General features: G+C 39.7%; 1 protein-coding gene and 1 non-coding gene across 7 annotated transcripts in view; both read left to right on the top strand.

The window, feature by feature from the left end:
- CKAP5 (cytoskeleton associated protein 5) overlaps positions 1–21917 on the top strand; it is a 99216-nt gene that overhangs the window by 58082 nt on the left and 19217 nt on the right. For all 6 annotated transcript variants that reach the window (XM_021925834.1, XM_021925829.1, XM_021925832.1 and 3 more), the window contains exons 19-32: positions 1190–1247; positions 1355–1480; positions 4606–4745; positions 4886–5060; positions 5645–5758; positions 6810–6938; positions 12556–12750; positions 13444–13579; positions 15905–15993; positions 18578–18703; positions 20229–20378; positions 20686–20889; positions 21103–21238; positions 21672–21865. In XM_021925834.1, the coding sequence (XP_021781526.1) occupies positions 1190–1247; positions 1355–1480; positions 4606–4745; positions 4886–5060; positions 5645–5758; positions 6810–6938; positions 12556–12750; positions 13444–13579; positions 15905–15993; positions 18578–18703; positions 20229–20378; positions 20686–20889; positions 21103–21238; positions 21672–21865 (1972 nt within the window). The remainder of the gene's footprint in view (positions 1–1189; positions 1248–1354; positions 1481–4605; positions 4746–4885; positions 5061–5644; positions 5759–6809; positions 6939–12555; positions 12751–13443; positions 13580–15904; positions 15994–18577; positions 18704–20228; positions 20379–20685; positions 20890–21102; positions 21239–21671; positions 21866–21917) is intronic.
- On the top strand, positions 21366–21476 carry LOC116269910. The gene has a single exon (XR_004177720.1). It is a non-coding gene; the product is annotated as a small nucleolar RNA SNORD67 (small nucleolar RNA).

The raw sequence follows: 21917 nt of genomic DNA, 5'->3' as shown, positions 1-21917 counted from the left end.
AATCAGAGAGGAGCATTCTAGACCAAGGGAAGAGCAAATGCCAAAAGCTCTGTGGTAGAAGCACATGTGATACATTTAAAATAGCAAGGAGTGTATTTCCTTCAGAATGTAGCTATAGGACAATGAGTGAGTGGGTAGGAAGTGGTAGAAGATAAAGCTGGAGAAAGAATAGGGGGCCAGGTCATATGGGGCCTCAACATTTTGAGTAAGTTGGGAAGGCATTAGGGGATTTTTAAGCAGAAGAGTAACGGGTTCATATTCTGACTATTGTCAGAGAAAACAGGAGATCAAAGACAGGAAGACGAATTAGTAGGCTATTGGAATAATTCTGTCGAGAAATTCTGGTGGCTTGGACATAGACTGTAGAAGTGGAAGTGTTTTAACTGATAAAGATGTTTAAAAAGTAGAACAGAACAGGATATAAGAGAGAGACAAGTCAGGGATAACTTCAAAAAGTCAAGGATAGCCTGAGCAACTGGAAGAAAAATGTGGCTCTTCACTGAGGTGGAGAAGACTGGGAGGAACAGATTTTGGGATTGGAGTGAGGACAATCAGGAGTTTGGTTTCAACATATTAGATGTAGGGTGTCTTCCAGGTATACAAATGGAAATATCACAAAGGCAGCTGGATGATGTGAATCTGGAGTTCAGGAGAGAGTTCAAGATTGGATTTAAGAGTTGTATTTAAGCATGAAAGGATTGTCAGCATATAGATAGTATTCAAAGCTCACTTTAAAGTTAGTTTAGGAGGCTGAGTGCTGTAGCTCAAGCCTGTAATCCCAGCACTTTGGGAGGCTGAGGCAGGCAGATCACTTGAGGTAAGGAGTGTGAGACCAGCCTGGCCAACACGGTGAAACCCCGTCTCTACTAAAAACAAACAAACAAAAAATTAGCTGGGTGTGGTGTTGCACACCTGTAATCTCAGCTCCTCAGGAGGCTGAAGCATGAGAATTGCTTGAACCAGAGAGGCAGAGGTTGCAGTGAGCTATCATGTACTGTACTCCAGCCTAGGTTACAGAACAAGACTGTGTCTCAAATAAATAAAACAAAATAAAATAAAGTTAGTGTAGGAAGAGAAAAAGTGAGAACTTTGCCAAAGGAAGCCAGTCCTAGAGTCTGGCTTTATAAAACTCTATTGAGTATTTTGAGGGTTTCATTTGTTTGCTTTTAATTCTAAGTGTTTCTTCTAGGTTGAATGTCAAAGCTTTCATTAGCAATGTGAAGACAGCTCTTGCTGCAACAAACCCAGTGAGTACATAACAACATATATAGGGCAGTATTGCCATCTTTGTGATTTAAAAAGTTATTATTGCCATCTTTGTGATTTAAAAAGTTCTTTTTCTTCTGTCTGGCAGGCTGTGAGGACTGCTGCCATAACCCTGCTTGGCGTGATGTATCTGTATGTTGGTCCCTCTTTGCGAATGTTCTTTGAGGATGAGAAACCTGCCCTCCTATCCCAGATAGATGCAGAATTTGAGAAGGTAAAATTTCCACAAATGATGCAATCTGTTAGCGGACTTGAGAATCTCATTAATTAAGACTAAACTGTTGGGTGTGGTGGTGCATACCTGTAGTCCCAGCTACTCAGGAGACTGAGGAAGGAGGATTGCTTAAGCGCAGATGTTTTGGGGGCTGTAGTGTGCTATGCCAGTTGGGTGTCCACAGTAAGTTCAGCATTAGTATTGTGACCTCCCAGGAGCTGAGGCCACCAGGTTGCCCAAGGAGAGGTGAACTGGCCCAGATCAGAAACAGAACAGGTCAGCCAGGTGCAGTGGTTCATGCCTATAATCCCAGCACTTTGGGAGGCCAAGGCAGGAGGATCCCCTGAGCCCAGGAGTTTAAGACCAGCCTGGGCAACAAAATGAGACCTTGTCTCTACAAAAAAAAAAAAAAAAAAAATCAAAAAATTAGCCAGGCATAGTGGCACATGCCTGTGGTCCCAGCTACACAGGAAGCCAAAGTGGGAGGATCACCTGAGCCCAGGAGGTTGAGGCTCCAGTGAACCATGTTTGTACCACTGTACTCGAGCCTAGGCCAGAGAGACAGACCTTTTCTCAAAAGAAAAAGAAAAAAAAAAGAAAGAAAGAAACAGCACATCAAAACTCCCATGCAGATCAGATCAGTAGTGGGATCACAATTAGAATAGTCACTGCATGCCAGCCTGGGCAACATACTGAGACTCCGTCTTTCTGGAATGAAGAATATGTATTTGCTTTTATGCACAATAAAGTATCCCTGGAAGAGTTCATAAGAAATTGATGATTTTGGCCGGGCTTGGTGGCTCATGCCTATAATCCCATCACTTTGGGAGGCTGAGGCAGGCAGATCACTTGAGGTCAGGAGTTTGAGACCAGCCTGGCCAATATGGCGAAACTCCATCTCTACTAAAAATACAAAAATCAGCCGAGTGGCTGGGCGCCGTGGCTCACACCTGTAATCCCAGCACTTTGGGAGGCCGAGGTGGGTGGATCATGAGTTCAGGAGATCAAGACCATCCTGGCTAACATGGTGAAACACCATCTCTACTAAAAATACAAAAAATTAGCCGGGCGTGGTGGCAGGCGCCTGTAGTCCCAGCTACTCGGGAGGAGAATGGCGTGAACCCGGGAGACGGAGCTTGAAGTGAGCTGAGATTGCCCCACTGCACTCCAGCCTGGGCAAGAGAACGAGACTCTGTCTCAAACAAAAAAAAAATTCAGCCAAGTGTGGTGGTATGCCCTGGAATCCAGCTACTTAGGAGGCTGAGGCATAAGAATCACTTGAACCCGGGAGACACAGGTTGCAATGAGCCAAGATCATGCGACTGCACTCTAGTCTGGGTGACAGAGCAGGACTCTGTCTCAAAAAGAAAAAAAAAAGAAATTTTTTTGTTTGTTTGTTTGTCTGTTTTGTTTTTGGGTTGTTTTGTTTGGTTGTTTGAGATGGAATTTCGCTCTTGTTGCCCAGGCTTGAGTACAGTGGCGCTTCCTGGGCTTATTCCAACCTCTACCTTCCGGGTTCAAGCAATTCTTCTGCCTCAGCCTCCTCAGCTGGGAAGCTGGGATTACAGGCATGCGCCACTATGCCAGGCTAATTGTTGTATTTTTAGTAGATACGAGGTTCTACCATGTTGGCTAGGCTGGTCTCAAACTCCTGACCTCTGGTGACCTGCCCATCTTGGCCTCCCAAAATGCTGTAATCACAGGTGTTAGCCACCACAACCAACCGATGATTTTATCTATGAGGAAGATAACTAGGTAGCTATGGTATAGAATGGGAGATTTTTCTCTTTACGTTCTTTGATACAATGTCAAATGTTGTAAATGTATTACCTGGTCAAAAAGTACATTAAATATAAGTTTATTTAATTTTGTTTAGAGACAGGGTCTTACTCTGTCACCCAGGCTGGAGTGCATTGGCACAATCATGTCCCACTGCAGCCTCAACCTCCCAGGCTCAAGTGGTCCTCCTGCCTTAGCTCCCAAGTTGCTGGAGCCACATGCATCACGCTCAGCTAATTTTTAAAATTTTTTGTAGAGACAGGGTCTCCCTTTGTTGCCCAGGATGGTCTTGAGCTCCTGGACTCAAGCACTCCTCCCACCTCAGCCTCCCAAAGTGTTGGGATTACAGGCGTGAATCACTGCTCCTGGCCAAATATAACATTTTTTAAAAATTTAAAATAAAAACATAAATTTAAAAACTTGACCCTCCTCGGCCAGGTGCGGTGTCTCATGCCTGTAATTGCAGCACTTTGGGAGGCCAAGGTGGGCGGATCATGAGGTCAGGAGATGGAGACCATCCTGGCTAACACAGTGAAACCCCGTCTCTACTAAAAATACAAAAAATTAGCCGGGCATGGTGGCAGGCGCTTGTAGTCCCAGCTACTGGGGAGGCTGAGGCAGGAGAATGGCGTGAACCTGGGAGGCGAAGCTTGCAGTAAGCCGAGATCACGCCACTGCACTCCAGCCTGGGCGACAGAGCAAGATTCCGTCTTAAAAAAAAAAAAGACCCCCTCAAATAATATTTCTAATTGAAATTGCTGAGTGTTGGTACACTTGCTCTGTATTGTCTTGAGTATATAAGTCAAAAGACAGCTTCATAATTCTAACGAGTTTTGGGGGAATGTTTTGTTTTGTTTTGTTTTGTTTTTGAGACAGAATCTGGCTCTGTCACCCAGGCTGGAGTGCAGTGGGCAATCTCAGCTCACTGCAACCTATTCCTCCTGGGTTCAAGTGATTATCCTGCATCAGCCTCTCTAGTAACTAGGACCACAGGTGTGCACCACCACACCCTGCTAATTTTTGTACTTTTAGTATAGATGAGGTTTCACCATGTCAGCCAGGCTGGTCTCGAACTCCTGACCTCAGATGATCCACCCGCCTTGGCCTCCCAAAGTACTGGGATTATAAGTGTGAGCCACCGCACCTCGCCTTCTAGTAGGTTTTGTATAAAAATACCTTTTGACATGTAGTCTCAAAATTGTAATCTAGGTAGCAGTCAAATTAACTACTGTGTAAATAGGTATTATAAAGGAATGAGAGTTTGACACGGGCACCCTCTCTAATTTGTTTGTTCCCATATCCTATTATATAAATTTCATGACCCTTACTCATTCATTTGTGTATAGATGCAGGGACAAAGCCCACCTGCTCCAACCAGGGGAATTTCCAAGCATAGCACAAGTGGTACAGATGAAGGAGAAGATGGAGATGAACCAGATGATGGGAGCAATGATGTCGTTGATCTTTTGCCGAGGACGGAGATCAGGTAGGTTCCAGTCTGTGAAATGGTTTATTTCATTCATTGTATTGAATTCTGAATGTTCTTTTTGAATTCAGTGAGGGGAACTTATGTGATATCATCATTTTTTTGGAGTCTGGAATTAAAGGTTATTTTCTGTTTTTCAGTGATAAAATCACTTCAGAGTTGGTATCTAAGATTGGTGATAAGAATTGGAAGATTAGGAAAGAAGGCCTAGATGAAGTGGCAGGTATTATCAATGAAGCAAAATTTATCCAACCGAATATAGGTGAACTTCCAACTGCCTTGAAGGGTCGACTCAATGATTCAAATAAAATCTTGGTATGTAGAGCATACGACTCTTCTTTTTATCTTCCCTCCCCACTGCTGCAGGAGTTACGTTTTCAGTGTAGCCTTCACTAGCAAAAACTAAGTGATTACTTTGCTTTGAACTAGAAATAGCTGCCTTTAATTTATTAAGTGTATCTCAAGATATGATGGTAGTTGGCAGATTTATTCATCAAATTTTTATGAGTCAGAATTTGCTTTTTGCAGAAATCCAGTATTGAATATATTTGTATAAAACTGCTTGTAATATACATAAACATAATAATTTCTTATTTTTAAATGTGGATTTTTATATCAGGATTTCCATAAACTAGGTTTTACCTTAAAGTTGTAAAGTACCATAATCTCTGGTCTAAAATTCTGATAATCTAGTTTTACGAACTGATGATAAAAAGAGAGGCCACTGCCTACAAAATAATTAGAATAATCTAAGTAGAATAGCATGACAAGCCAATGTCTCTGTCTCTTGAGTAGGCCAGAAATATCCTGCTGTATTGACAGTATAGCAGCAAATTTACGGAAGTTTGCACACAACTTGCTTATGGTTTCAACATAAAGTATTGGCTCTTTTCACTCAGGTACAGCAAACATTGAATATCCTGCAACAACTGGCAGTAGCCATGGGCCCAAATATTAAGCAACATGTAAAAAATTTAGGCATCCCTATCATCACAGTCCTTGGAGACAGCAAGGTAAACCTAACTCTTTTCACCACGGCTCCATTCTGGAATAGGCCAGCCATATTCTTGGGTTAAAGATAATTCTCTTTTTAGAGTAATGTAAAGACCTTATAAACTTTATAAAGATGGAAATATTAGAAGAAAAACAGTAAACATTTTTATCTTCCAGGCAGGATTAAGGTGACCAGATATCACTTACTAGTTTTGTGACTTTTAGATAAGCTATCTTCATTGAGGGTCAGTTTCTTTATCTGTGATATTTCTTTCTTACAGAATTAAATGAGTCTGTATGTAAGGTACATTTTATTGTGCCTGTTTCATATAGTATGCACACAACAAATGGTTGCTATTATGATTATAACATAATTGTGTAACATTTTGCTATAGTGAATAAAGACGTGAATTTGGAGTTCATTAAGTTATTTTCTACTTTTATTTTTCTGAACTGTTAGAGTGGGATCTTCTAGTAGCTCAGCAAGATATTTGTAGTTTCATAGTCCTAGAAGTCACTGAAATATCATTGAAGGTTACAATGTTTAGCCCTAGACTAAATATTTGAATATAATGTATAATTTATTTAACTTGAGGAACTTTATTTAATTTAATATAATTTGTGCTATTTTAATATTAATGTAAATTAATATAAAAACATAACTAATTTTCAATCAGTTTATTAGCAATTTCAGTCTTAACCATTATGTTGTCTTTAACATTTAGAATTTCATTCTTTAGTAGACAGACATAGACGTAAATGCCCGCAGCTTTTCAGGAAGCAAAATATAGGAGTTTATTCTTACATGATATTTTATGCCCAGATCACTCACTGTTTTCCCTGATTAACTGAGTACACAAGTTTTACAATTTGGAGTTTTATATTTCTACTTTACTTTGGAATTTTAGTACAATCATAGAACTAGTTTCTGTTTTAGAGAAGATGGCTTCATGTATGTTCATGTGGGCCTTAGAGAACCCTCCATTGTTCATGTTCATAAAGCAACAGTGATTACCCCCTACCTCCAAACTGTGGTAGATATTATTTTTGCTGATTATCTTCTCCATTTAGAACAATGTTCGAGCTGCTGCCCTAGCGACTGTAAATGCTTGGGCAGAACAGACTGGCATGAAGGAATGGCTGGAAGGAGAAGATCTTTCTGAAGAGCTCAAAAAGGAAAATCCTTTCTTGAGGCAAGAGGTTAGTATCATAAATTAATCAATCGTGTGCATTACTCATGTCATTTACTTCCATAGGGGCTTGGGCCTGTCTGATAAATACGCATTTATGGTTAGAATGAGTTTCATTATAAAACAATTAATAAAATGAAACCACATTCCTGGGGCCTTTATATTCATGTGCTTCCATTTTCTTCCTTTCACATGCTTCTTTATCAATAACACTTTCTAGAGGACTAGGCTTTTTGTGGAATTTTTCCCTTTTCTTAAACATTTAAATGATAAAATCAGAGGTTTTGTGTTTTTTGTTTTTTTAATTATACTTTAAGTTCTGGGATACATGTGCAGAACATGCAGGTTTGTTACATAGGTATACATGTGCCATGATGGTTTGCTGCATCCATCAATCCGTCATCTTCATTAGGTATTTCTCCTAATACTGTCCCTCCCCTTGCCCCCCCAACCCCCGACAGGCCCCAGTGTGTGATGTTCCCCTCCCTGTGCCCATATGTTCTCATTGTTCAACTCCCACTTAAGAGTGAGAAATTGCAGTGTTTGGTTTTCTGTTCCTATGTTAGTTTGCTGAGAATGATGGTTTCCAGCTTCATCCATGTCCCTGCAAAGGACATGAACTCAATCTTTTCTTATGGTTGCATAGTATTCCATGGTGTATATGTGCCATATTTTCTTTATCCAGTCTAACATGATGGGCATTTGGGTTGGTTCCGAGTCTTTGCTATTGTGAATAGTGCTGCAGTAAACATACATATGCATGTGTCTTTATAGTAGAATGATTTATAATCCTTTGGGTATTACCCAGTAATGGGATTACTGGGTCAAATGGTATTTCTAGTTCTGGATCCTTGAAGAATTGCCACAATGGTCTTCCACAATGGTTGAACTAATTTACACTCCAACCAACAGTGTAAAAGTGGTTCCTATTTCTCCACATCCTCTCCAGCATCTGTTGTTTCCTGACTTTTTAATGATCGCCATTCTAACTGGCGTGAGATGGTATCTCATTGTGTTTTGATTTGCATTTCTCTAATGACCAGTGATGATCTTTTTTTTCATATGTTTGTTGGCCACATAAATGTCTTCTTTTGAAAATTTCTGTTCATATCCTTTGCCCACTTTTTGATGGGGTTGTTTGTTTTTTTTCTTGTAAATTTGTTTAAGTTCCTTGTAGATTCTGGATATTAGCCCTTTGTCAGATGGGGAGATTGCAAAAATTTTCTCTCATTCTGTAGGTTGCCTGTTCACTCTGATGATAGTTTCTTTTGCTGTGCAGGAACTGTTTAGTTTAATTAGATTCCATTTGTCAATTTTGGCTTTTGTTGCCATTGCTTTTGGTGTTTTAGTCATGAAGTCTTTGCCCATGCCTATGTCCTGAATGGTATTCTAGGTTTTCTTCTAGGGTTTTTATGATTTGAAGTCTTAGGTTTAAATCTTTAATTCATCTTGAGTTAATTTTTGTATAAGGTGTAAGGAAGGGGTCCAGTTTCAGTTTTCTGCATATGGCTAGCCAGTTTTCCCAATACCATTTTTTAAATAGTGAATCCTTTCCCCATTGCTTGTTTTTGTTAGGTTTGTCAGAGATCAGATGGTTGTAGATGTGTGCTGTTACTTCTGAGGCCTCTGTTGTGTTCCATTGGTCTATATATCTGTTTTGGTACCAGTATCATGCTGTTTTTGTTACTGTAGCCTTGTAGTATAGTTTGAAGTCAGGTAGCATGATGCCTCCAGCGTTGTTCTTTTTACTTAGGATTGTTTTGGCTATACAGGCTCTTTTTTGGTTCCTTATGAAATTTAAAGTAGTTTTTTTCTAATTCTGTGAAGAGAGTCAATGGTAGCTTGATGGGAATAGCATTGAATCTGTAAATTACTTTGGACAATATGGCCATTTTCATGAGACTGATTATTCCTATCCATGAGCATGGAATGTTCTTCAATTTGTGTCCTCTCTTATTTCGTTGATTAGTGGTTTGTAGTTCTCCTTGAAGAGGTATTCCTAGGTATTTTATTCTCTTTGTAGCAGTTGTGAATGGGAATTTGCTCATGATTTGGCTTTCTGTCCATTATTGGTGTATAGGAATGCTTGTGATTTTTGCACATTGATTTTGTATCCTGAGAAGTTGCTTATCAGCTTAAGGAGTTCTTGGGCTGAGAGGATGGGGTTTTGCAAATATACAATCATGTTCATCTGCAAACAGAGACAATTTGACTTCCTCTCTTCCTATTTGAATACCCTTATTTCTTTCTCTTGCCTGATTGCCCTGGCTAGGACTTCCAATACTATGTTGAATAGGAGTGGTGAGAGAGGGCATCCTTGTCTTATGCTGGTTTTCAAAGGAAATCCATGCAGCTTTTGCCCATTCAGTGTAATATTGGCTGTGGGTTTGTCATAAATAGCTCTTATGAAAATCAGAGGTTTTAATCAAACATAAAAATAGAGGCTGGGTGCAATGACTCATGCCTGTAATCCCAGCACTTTGGGAGGCTGAGGCGAGCAGATCACTTGAGGTCAGGAGTTGGAGACCAGCCTGCCCAACATGGTGAAACCCCATCTCTACTAAAAATACAAAAAATTAGCTGGGTGTGGTGGTGCGGGCCTATAATCCCAGCTACTTGGGAGGCTGAGGCAGGAGAATCGCTTGAATCCAGGAGGCAGAGGTTGCGGTGAGCTGAGATCACGCCACTGCACTCCAGCCTGGGTAATAGAGAAAGATTTCATCTCAAAAAAATAAATAAATAAATAAGCCAGTTGTGGTGGCTCACGCCTGTAATCCCAGCACTCTGGGAGGCCAAGGTGGGTAGATCACCTGAGGTCAGGAGTTCGAGACCAGTCTGGCAACATGATGAAACCCCGTCTCTACCAAAAATAGAAAAATTAGCCAGGCGTGGTGGCGGGCGCCTCTAATCCCAGCTACTCCGGAGGCTGAGACAGGAGAATCACTTGAACCCGGGAGGCGGAGGTTGCAGTGAGCCGAGATCACGTCATTGCACTCCAGCCTGGACAACAAAAGCAAAACTCGTCTCAAAAAAAAAAAAAAATCATTCAGAAATCCATCAGAGTAATCATAACAGAATAACAAAATTCGTGATTATATCAATTGATGGAAAAAAGGCATTTGACATATCCAACATGCGTTCATGATTAAAAACTCTCAGCAAGTTAGTAATGAAAGAGAATTACCTCAACTTGATATAAGCATCTGCATAACAACCTCTACAGAGAACATGAAACTTAATGGTGAGGGCCAGGCACGGTGGCTCACACCTGTAATCCCATCACTTTGGAAGGCCAAGGCAGGCAGATCATGAGGTCAAGAGATCGAGACCATCCTGGCAAACATGGTGAAACCCCATCTCTACCAAAACTACAAAAATTAGCTGGGCGTGGTGGCATGAGCCTGTAGTCCCAGCTACTTGAGAGGCTGAGGCAGGAGAATCACTTGAACCCGGGAGGCAGAGGTTGCAGTGAGCCAAGATCGTGCCACTGCACTCCAGCCTGAGTGACAGAGCAAGACTCCGTCTCAAAAACAAACAAAAAAAGGAGGAATCACTTTACAATTAGCTTACTATGTTGCTAATGTAATCAAGACACTGTGATAGTGGTAGTAGGAGAATGGGGTGGAGATAGACACATAAATCATTGGAACAACAGAAAGAACCCAGAAATAGACCCACACTAATATGATCAACTAATTTTTTACAAAGCTACAAACTGATTCCATGGAGGAAGTATAGTCTTTTCAACAAATGATTCTGGAGCAATTGAACATCCATAAACAAAAAAATGAACCTCACCCTAAACCTCACTGTCTCAAAACAGATTATGGACTTAAATGTAAAACATAAAACTATTGAACTTTTAAGGGCAAACTAGAAAATCTCCAGGATGTAAGGCTGGCATAGAATTCTTAGACTTAAAACCAAAACCATAATCCATAAAAGTCAAGTTGACAAATTGGACTACGTGAAAATTAAAAACTTTTACTCTGCAAAAAAAACCACATGAAAATAACAAAACAAGCTACAGAACAACAGAAAAGATTTGTAAGCCAGTATCCAATAACGGACTGGTATCTAGAATATACAAAGAACTCAAAAAACTCAATAGTAACAACAACAGAAAAATCAGAAAATGGGTATCCATGGCCAAGCCTGTTTTAGGGGAAAAATTTTTTAAAAATAGAAAATGGGACAAAAGACACAAACAAATGTTTCACTGGAGAGAATACACAGATGGCAAATAAGCCAATGAAAGATGCTCAGTGTTGGCCTTGTGCGGTGGCTCACGCCTGTAATCCCAACACTTTAGGAGGCCAAGGCCGACAGATCACCAGGTCAGGAGTTTGAGACCAGCCTGGCCGGCATGGAGAAATCCCGTCTCTACTAAAAATACAAAAATTAGCCAGGTGTGGTGGCGGGCGCCTGTAATCCCAGCTACTTGGGAGGCTGAAGCAGGAGAATTGCTTGCATGTGGGAGGTGGAAGTTGCAGTGAGCTGAGATCGTGCCATTGCACTCCAGCCTGGGTGACAAGAGCAAGACTCCATCTCAGAAAAAAACAAAACAAAAAATGCTCAGTGTTATTAGCAACCAGGGAAATGCAAATTAAAACTATGATGAAATATCACTATGCAATCATCAGAATTGCTAAAATTAAAAATAATTGTAACGTGAAATGCTGGAGAAACCTAAATAGTCATGCATTGCTGCTGGGAATGTAAAATGGTATAGCCACTTCAGGAAACAGTTTGGCATTTTCTTATAAAACTAAACATGCAGTTACTATATGAGCCAGCAATTGCACTCTTGGACATGTATTTCAGAAAAATGAAAATTTATGTCCATACAAAAATATGTACAAATATTCATAGCAACTTCAATCATAGTAGCCAAAAACTGGGATTATAGCTCAAGGGTAGAGCATTTTACTGCATAATAGCCAAAAACTAGAAACAGTTCAGATACCTTTCAATAGGTGAATGATTAAACAAATCTCTTGTATATCCATACATGGAATACTATTTAGCAATTAAGAACAAATTGCTGGTAAATGCAACAATTCAGATAAATCTCCAAGGAATTATGCTGCATGACTAAAGCCAATCCCACTGGCCTGCGAGCCAAGATTATGCCATTGCCCTCCAGCCTGGGTGATGGGAGTGAAACCCTGTCTCAAAAATGAAAAATACAAATATGAACTATTTTAGGGATATATAGAAAAAAATGTCAACATAAGGCAAAAAATAGAAGTCTTGGTAAAATTTGTAACCTTCTGATCACAATAAGTGCTTTGGGTCTTCTAGCTAAATATTTTTCAGAACTAAAGGGAGATAAGTCAAACTTTTTCATCTTTAAGATGTATTAAGAACTATTAAAGCTTTATAATTTAATACCCAAATATAGTCCAAAGAAATGTGTCCTTATCTTAAAGATGATTGTCATCATTGAATATATTATTTAAATATAGCACAGTTCTTGAATTATGAAAAGTACTGATTTCATATTGGAAAGTTATAGTGTGAAAGCTAATTCAGTGCTTGAGACTAATGAAATCAGTAAGCCTAAGATCATACATGATAACAGTCTTCATTTGAAGTGTGTAACTAGTCTTTATTTCTTTTGGCAGCTTCTGGGCTGGCTGGCTGAGAAACTACCTACTCTTCGTTCCACCCCTACAGACCTTATCCTTTGTGTTCCTCATCTCTACTCCTGCCTAGAAGATCGAAATGGAGATGTGCGAAAGAAGGCCCAAGATGCTTTGCCATTCTTCATGATGCATTTAGGATATGAAAAAATGGCCAAGGCTACTGGGAAACTAAAGGTACTACTTCTTGTTGCTGCTACTGCTGTTAAAAGCTATTAAAAAATATATTTAACATGGGCCAGGCACGGTGGCTCACGCCTGTAATCCCAACACTTTGGGAGGCTGAGGCAGGTGGATCACCTGAGGTCAGGAGTTCAAGGCCAGCCTGGCCAACATGGTGAAACCCCATCTCTACAAAAAATACAAAAAAATTAGCCGGGTTTGGTGGCACATGCCTGTAATCCCAGCTACTTGGGAGGCTGAGGCAGGAGAATTGCATGAACCCAGGAGGCAGAGGTTGCAATGAGCTGAGATCATGCCACTGCACTCCAGCCTGGGCAGCGAGCGAAACTCCGTCTCAAAAAATATATATATATATTAAACATGAATTTATATGAGCAAAAAACCATATTACCTCCTGTGAGTCTCAATTTGAAATCATAACAAGCAAAAATAAAATATTAAGCAGTGTAGAAGTAAAAATCTGCTGACTTCACAGGGGTGAAAACTGTGACCTTCTAGAATGATACCTACCTTAGTGTGACTTCATAATGTGTGTGACTTCTGACACCATGTGCTGCCTTCCTTACTTCAGTGGTATTTCAAAACTAGGAGCTCAGTCATTTGTTCGAGAGAGGATTTGTTCATAAGCTTCGTATGACTTTATCATTTATGTGACCTCTCACTTTTTATGTTATTTTGTCTCTCTAGCCAACTTCTAAAGATCAGGTATTGGCCATGCTAGAGAAAGCCAAAGCTAACATGCCAGCCAAGCCTGCTCCACCCGCTAAATCAACTTCTAAACCAATGGGAGGGTCTGCTCCAGCCAAATTCCAGCCTGCATCAGGTAACTCTATCTTAAGAGGGTTAAAGGGGAAGGAAATAGCCCTGAGGAACTCTAAAAAGACATTCAGCCTTGTCTCTTTTAAATCACATTTCCTTACAGCGTAGATCCAAGCTCTCCTTCCTTCTCTCCTTACTTTCCTTTCACAAACACTTGTCAAGTAGTCAAGTACCTATTTTATGCCAGAAACTACTAAGAGTACAAAGGTGACTAATTTGGTTTCTAATTCTAAAATGTTTTTTTTGTTTTTGTTTTGTTTTGTTTTGTTTTTAGAGTTGGGGTCTTGCTCTGTCACCCAGGAGGGAGTGTAGTGGCATGATCATAGCTCACTGCAACCTTGAACTCCTGGGCTCAAGTGTTCCTCGTGTCTCATCCTCCCAAGTTGCTGGGACTACAGGCATGCGCCATCACACCTGGCTAAATTTTTTTACTTTTTATAGAGATGAGGTTTTGTTGTGATGCACAGGCTGGTCTCAAACTCCTGGCCTCAGGCGATCCTCCTGTCTCAGTCTCCTAAAGTGCTGGACTTACAGGCTTGAACCACCACACCTGGCCCCAAAAGGAGTTTTGGAATAGCACATCAAAATAGTCCTTTCTGAAGTGTTGCATCCTACATTTAAGGTTTCCACAACTGTTTTCTGCTCCTGGATACTATAATTAGAAGAGGAATTGGGAGAATCTAGCTTAATCTACTTTATTAACCTTCTTTAAGGGAAAATTCTTGATTTCTTTATCCTGATACTAAAATTCCATAATAGGCTGGGTGGCTTATGCTTGTAATCCCAGCACTTTGGGAGGCCGAGGCCAGTGGATCACTTGAGGTCAGGAGTTTGAGATCAACCTGGCCAACATGGAGAAACCCCACCTCTACTAAAAATACAAAAATTAGCTGGGTGTCGTGGTGCACACCTGTAATCCCAGCTACTCAGGAGGCTGAGGCAGGAGAATTACTTGAATCCAGGAGGCAGAGGTTACAGTAAGCCAAGATCACGCCACGGCACTCCAGACTGAGGGACAGAGCAAGACTCTGTCTCAAACTAAATAAATAAAAATAAATAAAATTCAATAATATATAACCTGTGGCCAATTCATTTTTAGACTTACTGCTTAATAATATTCTTGAATTTAGTGGAATAGAAATTGTTGATGCTATAAAGTTAGAAATTTTACAGCCTGATGAACATGGCAAAACCACATCTCTACAAAAATTACAAAAATTAGCTAGGCTTGGTGGCACACACCTGTGGTCCCAGCTACCCAGGAGGCTGAGGTGGGAGGATCACTTCAGCCCAGGAGGTTGAGGCTTCAATGAGCCACGATCGCACCACTGCACTCCAGCCTGGGTGACAAAGCCAGAACCAGTCTCCCAAAAAAAAAAAAAAAAATTTACATGTGTAAAACTCTTTATTAAAGTGCATATTCAGTTTTAACTTTTATTGGGATCTTGCTATGTAGCAGATACTGAATATCAAAGATGTCCTTACCCTTAAGAAAGTATCAGTCTGGGCTGGGCATGGTGGCTCACACCTGTTATTCCACCACTTTGAGAGAACAAGGAGGTCAAGACCAGCTTGGGCAACATAGTGCGACCCTGTCTCTAAAAAAAAAAAAAAAAAATTGTTTTAATTAGCTGGGCTTGGTGGTACACACCTGTAGTCCCAGCTCTTCAGGAAGCTGAGGTGGGAGGACTGTTTTAGCCAGGGAGGTCAAGGCTGCAGTGAGCCCTGATCATGCTATTGCACTCTAGCCTGTGTGACAGAAACCCTGTCTCTAAACAAACAAATGAAACTACAGTTTAAATGTTGGTAAATGAGATATAGATTTTCTGAATTAATTTCCCTCTTATGCTTAAAGAGAGATTTTGGGAGAAAAATTATTAGGAAAAAAAAATCTGAGCCAGGCACAGTGGCTGACGCCTGTAATCCCAGCACTTTGGGAAGCCAAGGTGGGTGGATTGCTTGAGCCCAGAAGTTTGAGACCAGCCTGGGCAACATGGTGAAACCCTGTCTCCACAAAAACTGCAAAGAAAATTAGCTCGGTGTGGTGGCACAGTCCTGTAGTCCCAGCTACTAGGGAGGCTGAGGTGGGAGAATTCACTGAGCCCGGGAGGTCAAGGCTGCAGTGAGCACCGTGAAGGCACCACTATACTCCAGCCTGGGAGATAGAGCAAAATCCTGTCTCATTAAAAAAAAGAAAAACTAACTGAAAACATCTTATAAACTGATACATTTAAGACTGCAGGCTTCCTTGTCATCATCATATATTTAACCTGTCCAAAATAAAATATTAGTTAAAGTTTATAGTATATATATATTTTTTTTCTCAAAGCACCTGCTGAAGATTCTATTTCCAGCAGTGCAGAACCCAAACCTGATCCAAAAAAGGCCAAAGCTCCAGGATTATCCTCTAAAGCAAAGGTATGTTAACTCTGTATACTTCGATGCAGACTTGCTTTTAAATATATTTTATACACTGAGTCATTCTATTAGGAAGGATCACATTATATATAAAAGAACATCACTGCTATTGATATTATCAAATTATTTATACAAATTTCTGTGGCTCATTTTTAATAAGGTCCTAAAACGGAGACGTCCTGCTCTCAAGAGGTGCTGTCATCTTCCTTTCATGTAGATTTTTGGGGAAAGATATACTTTATTGAAAGAAGAAAGGGCCGGGCGCAGTGGCTCACACCTGTAATCCCAACACTTTGGGAGGCCGAGGCAGGCGGATCACTTGAGGTCAGGAGTTCAAGACCAGCCTGGCCAACATAGCGAAACCCTGTCTCTACTAAAAATACAAAAATTAGCCGGGCATGGTGGCAAATACCTGTAATCCCAGCTACTCGGGAAGTTGAAGCAGGAGAATCGCTTGAACCCAGGAGGTAGAGGTTGCAGTGAGCCAAGATCTCACCATTGCACTCCAGCCTGGGTGACAGAGCAAGACTCAGGGGGAAAAAAAAAGGAGAAAGCAAGCATTTGTAGCTCTGGCATAATAAACACTTTAGGCTGATTTGGATTTAAGAAAAGGAGTTAAATCAACTTCCTTCAAATATGGCACTGTTGTCATCATACTAGAAGATGTTTCGGTTAGTCTGCAGGGAAACACCATTTGTCCCAATGGGATTTATTTTGATGCATCACCAATTCTTTCAGTATTCATGGAGAGTTAGACAATTTAAAGCAGTGTGTTCAAATGTTCAACTTTATCCCCTGGGTGATTTTTTCATTTAATTAAGTTTATAAATCACAGAAAATTGTCATTATCTCTATCAAGATTCAGATTAATAAACATATTCAGTGTTAATTATTTAATACTTACAAAAGGAAAATTGCAAAACTGCAGTGGGTAGTAAATCTAAATAGAGAATTATTTAATTTACTTCCTGTAATTGATGAAAAAGTATAGAGTGAGAATGTTTTTTAGCCAGTACATGTATTATTACACCCCCATTTTGGAGTACACATTCTAGGGCCATTCTTCTAAATATTATAGTTAACCATTTTTCTTTCCTATGCTCAGGCCCTTTAACTCCTCAGTGAATTAATTTAAACTATCCAATGATGTTGTTCTTTTCCTGTCTGCCTGTCCTCATCCCAAATTTAACAAGTGCTTATTTTAGTTTTGATCACGAGTGTTTTGCAGTATTTTTGACTCCGTTCTTAATGCCATAATTTTTTTTCCAATCTTTTTACGCTTACGAAGCAGTTTCATATAAATGATCTCATATTTGTTTGGTCTGAATGACTTTAGTGTTTATACTAGAAAGAAATTCTGGCCAACTAGAAATAGTGGCCATGCTACATTTATACTAATAATGATTCCAGTAATGAAATTTGAATTTTATCTTAAATATGTGTACTATTGTTTACTATTTTCTATCTGATATGAAGATTTTAAATCTTGGATTTTTTTTTTTTTTGAGACGGAGTCTCGCTCTGTTGCCCAGGCTGGAGTGCAGTGGCCGGATCTCAGCTCACTGCAAGCTCCGCCTCCCGGGTTCACGGCATTCTCCTGCCTCAGCCTCCGGAGTAGCTGGCACTACAGGCGCCCGCCACCTCACTCGGCTAGTTTTTTTTCGTATTTTTTAGTAGAGATGGGGTTTCACCGTGTTAGCCAGGATGGTCTCGATCTCCTGACCTAGTGATCCGCCCGTCTCAGCCTCCCAAAGTGCTGGGATTACAGGCTTGAGCCACTGCGCCCAGCCGGATTATTTTTTAAAACCACTTTAGTGACTTAAGTATTTAAAGCATTTCTTGTAACTTTCTCTAGAAGCAAGTTCAAAAGGTCTTCAGTTTATACTATTATGATAGAGATAGATTTAAATATCAACGGAAAGAAACAGAAAAGCTTTCAAACTAAGTGTTTTGAAATGTGTAAATGCCATTCAAGATGTCATTAATGGCCAAGGTGGGTGGATCACTTGAGGTCAGGAGCTCGAGACCAGCTGGACAACGTGGTGAAACCCCGACTCTACTAAAAATACAAAAATTAGCCAGGGGTGGTGGTGGGCGCCTATGGTCCCACCTACTGAGGAGGCTGAGTCAGAAGAATCACTTGAACCCAGGAGGTGGAGATTGCAGTAAGCTGAGATCACGCCACTGCACTCCAGCCTGGGCGACAGAGTGAGACTCCATCTCAAAAAAAAAAAAAGAATGTCATTAATAGGGAAAGCTATAGTGTTGAAGATTTCAAGAAAAAAAAAAAATTATCCAGTAAACAAAAAGTTTGTAACCTAGACTAATGATCAGTAATAGCAGCTTTTCCAACTACATAACATGCTAGTCTAAGAACTAACCGACTTAAGAATATTCTCAGAAAAATTTCTAAAGAACCTGTTCAAAAACATATACAAGATTCAATGATGCATGTTTTTTTCATGTGAAATATCATGTAGAAAGATTTCTTTGTTTTCTATGGTGCCCTTTTACTGGGCAGCAGCATCATATTCTTAAGGAGAGGTGGCCAAGCTAATCAGTATTCCCTGAACCTTGGTTGTAGAGTGCACAAGGGAAGAAGGTGCCAAGCAAAACCAGCTTAAAGGAGGATGAAGACAAATCTGGGCCTATTTTTATTGTTGTTCCGAATGGAAAAGAGCAAAGGATGAAAGATGAAAAAGGATTGAAGGTAAGGAAGGATTAAGAATCGTCAGGAGATTTTTGCTTGTATTGTTATTCAGGAATAGTTTTGCTGTCTGAAATCCATGTTATTGTGAAATATCTAGGAATTAAGTGTTTCTTTTGCTTATAAATTATATTATTCTTTAGTTTATGGGAGCATTAATTCCTACAAATAAACTATAGAATAGAGTTATTGCCTATTTTTCCCTGTAAATAGAAATAAATGATTTCGTAGCTTTTTTGGTATCTTCATTTTTAAAATCAAAGAATGGAATGTATTTTTTTTTTTAATTAACTAGATAATATAAGCTTCTTCATTAATCTTTCTTTTCAAGACCTTACAAGGCAGATTTTGTGACTGTATAAATGGCTAGTTCAGTCATTTATCTTATGTTGCTTTGATTTCATTAGGTACTTAAATTTGTTTTCAAAATGCATAATCTTTTAAAAAAATTATTTGCAGTACAGAAAGTGCAAAGTATGGTATGAAAAGCATGTCTCTGTTCCAGTATCCCTCCACAGGGAGGATATTAGTACTCATTTTTTCAATGTATTACTCCAGAAATATTTTGTACCTCTACTATCATATGTATATTTTTATATAGCCCTCCTTTTATACAGATGGAGACATGCCATATTGTTTGTTCTGTATCTCACTGTTTTCTTTTAATGATGTTTGAAATATCTGAAAGATCATTCGTATCTGTGTATATATGTGTGTATCACTGTATTGGCACATTATATGTATATACCTTTCTTTATCCTTATGCCAATATGTTGGACATTTAGGTTGTTTCTTGTCTTTCACTATTACAAACAGTGCTGCTGTGAATATCTTTGAATGTAGGTCTTTGTTACACATATGTGAGTGTATCTATATTAAACTCCTAGAATGACGATATGCATAATTTTGATAGATATTTCAAATTTTCTCTCTATCAAAGATGTGGCAGCAGTGTCCACCATGTTATATAGTTATATGTAGGATTGATTTTTTTTTTCTTTAGTAAGAATTGCAAGGCCAGGCACAGTGACTCATGCCGGTCGTCCCAACAATTTGGGAGGCTAAGGCAAGCAGATTGCCTGAGCCCAGGAATTCAGAACCAGCCTGGACAACATAGTGAGACTTCGTCTCTACAAAAAAATTTTTTTAATTAGCTGGGCATAGTGGTGCATGCCTGTAGTCCCAGCTACTTGGGGGGCTGAGGCAGAAGAATCACTTGAGCCTGGGAGGTTAATGCTACAGTGATCTATGATCGTGCCACTGCACTCTGCCATGCCCGGGCAACAGGTGAGACTCTGTCTCAAAAACAAAGAATTCCAAAAATGTGTATTCCTATAAGATTTTCAGAGTTGTTAAGCTTCAAGAAGTATGACACCTTGACATCTGCATTCATATTTAATTACAAATGAATATTGTTGAATTTTGAAATAATTTTATTAAATTGTTCCTGCAGCTGCATTATATAAGGCTCTCTACCTCATTTCAGTTGAACACCCTGTAGCCACTTTTCACTGTTTGTTTTTTCCAGGTGCTAAAGTGGAATTTTACTACCCCACGGGATGAATACATTGAGCAACTGAAGACTCAAATGTCTAGCTGTGTGGCTAAATGGTTACAAGATGAGATGTTTCACTCAGACTTTCAGCATCATAACAAAGCCCTGGCTGTTATGGTTGATGTAAGTCTGCAATGGATAAATATACATGTATCTCAGACATGTAAAAATACTGAGCCCTATGAAATAATCTGAAGTTTGCATGACTTGAAAAGGAAGTAGAATATACTATGCTCTCTATTTTTTAGAGCTGTTTTATTATTTGGTAGAATAAATGAATGTGTGTGTATATTTTTTAGGTCTTAATTGAAGGCTTAAAAATCTGTCATTTTATTTTTGGGCTCCAATAAAATTTAAGAGACACTTGCCTAGTAGAATTGAGATTTTGTATATTCTTATTTGTGGGAGTTTTGTTTTCTTTTATTTTAAGCACTTGGAGAGTGAAAAAGAAGGTGTTATTGGTTGCCTGGATCTTATCTTAAAGTGGCTTACCCTGAGGTTTTTTGACACCAATACAAGTGTCCTGATGAAAGCTCTAGAATATTTAAAATTGCTCTTCACCTTGCTAAGTGAGGAAGAATATCATCTTACTGAGAGTGAAGCATCTTCCTTCATCCCCTATCTTGTTGTCAAGGTAATGTGGTGTTCTCTCTCTGGGAGACTGCTTGAGTTCCCAGCTGACCTCAGTTTCTATACTTTTATTTCCTCTCCCTTTTTTACTGATTATATCATGGTACCTTCCCTACTCATCCCTATTTCCCTATTCTTTCAAAACATAGTAATGCATGGGAGAATCATTACTACTTAGGAAATGCCTCACTTAATCATTATTTTCCTTGTTGACTAGGTTGGAGAACCAAAGGATGTCATTCGTAAAGATGTTCGTGCCATCCTGAACCGGATGTGCCTTGTCTACCCAGCTAGCAAGATGTTTCCCTTTATCATGGAAGGAACCAAATCCAAAAACTCTAAGCAGAGAGCAGGTGAAGCAAATAGTTTAAACTGAGATGTGAATCTCTGCAGCAGTAGCCTATAGAAGAAATAGTTTACAGATGAACAAATAAATTTCTCCAATGCCTATGTAGTTGATTCCAACCTCCTGATTTAGACTGTGAGAGTGATGAGTTGCACACTGGTGGAGCCATGGTATCAGGTGATACAGGCACCACTCAGTATCACCCTGGTGACAAAATCAAGTGCACAGGGGCCATCTGATTCACAGGCATCTCTTCCTTTCAGGAGCACTTGCTGAAATACCATTTTTTAACTGATAAAAGGCAGTAAACAAAAAATCCTAGGCAGAGCCAGAGTCAGATTTAAGTCCTTCATATATGCCAAGGGAAATTTCTCTAGTAAGGATAAGTCTCTATCCCAAATATGTGTTGTTTCATTAATCTAGCCTTTCTCCCCCATCAGAGTGCCTGGAAGAGCTGGGATGTCTGGTTGAGTCCTATGGCATGAATGTTTGCCAACCAACCCCAGGAAAAGCCTTAAAGGAAATAGCTGTTCACATAGGAGACCGTGACAATGCTGTACGCAATGCTGCACTCAACACCATTGTAACGGTGTACAATGTACATGGGGATCAGGTGTTCAAACTGATTGGAAATGTGAGTGACTTCTCTGAACACTGTCAGCATGTTGTGAAAAGAATTGCAAGAT

Source organism: Papio anubis, chromosome 12 (assembly GCF_008728515.1).
Source record: "Papio anubis isolate 15944 chromosome 12, Panubis1.0, whole genome shotgun sequence".
Taxonomy (NCBI): domain Eukaryota; kingdom Metazoa; phylum Chordata; class Mammalia; order Primates; family Cercopithecidae; genus Papio; species Papio anubis.
This window is presented reverse-complemented; position numbering and strand designations above follow the sequence as displayed.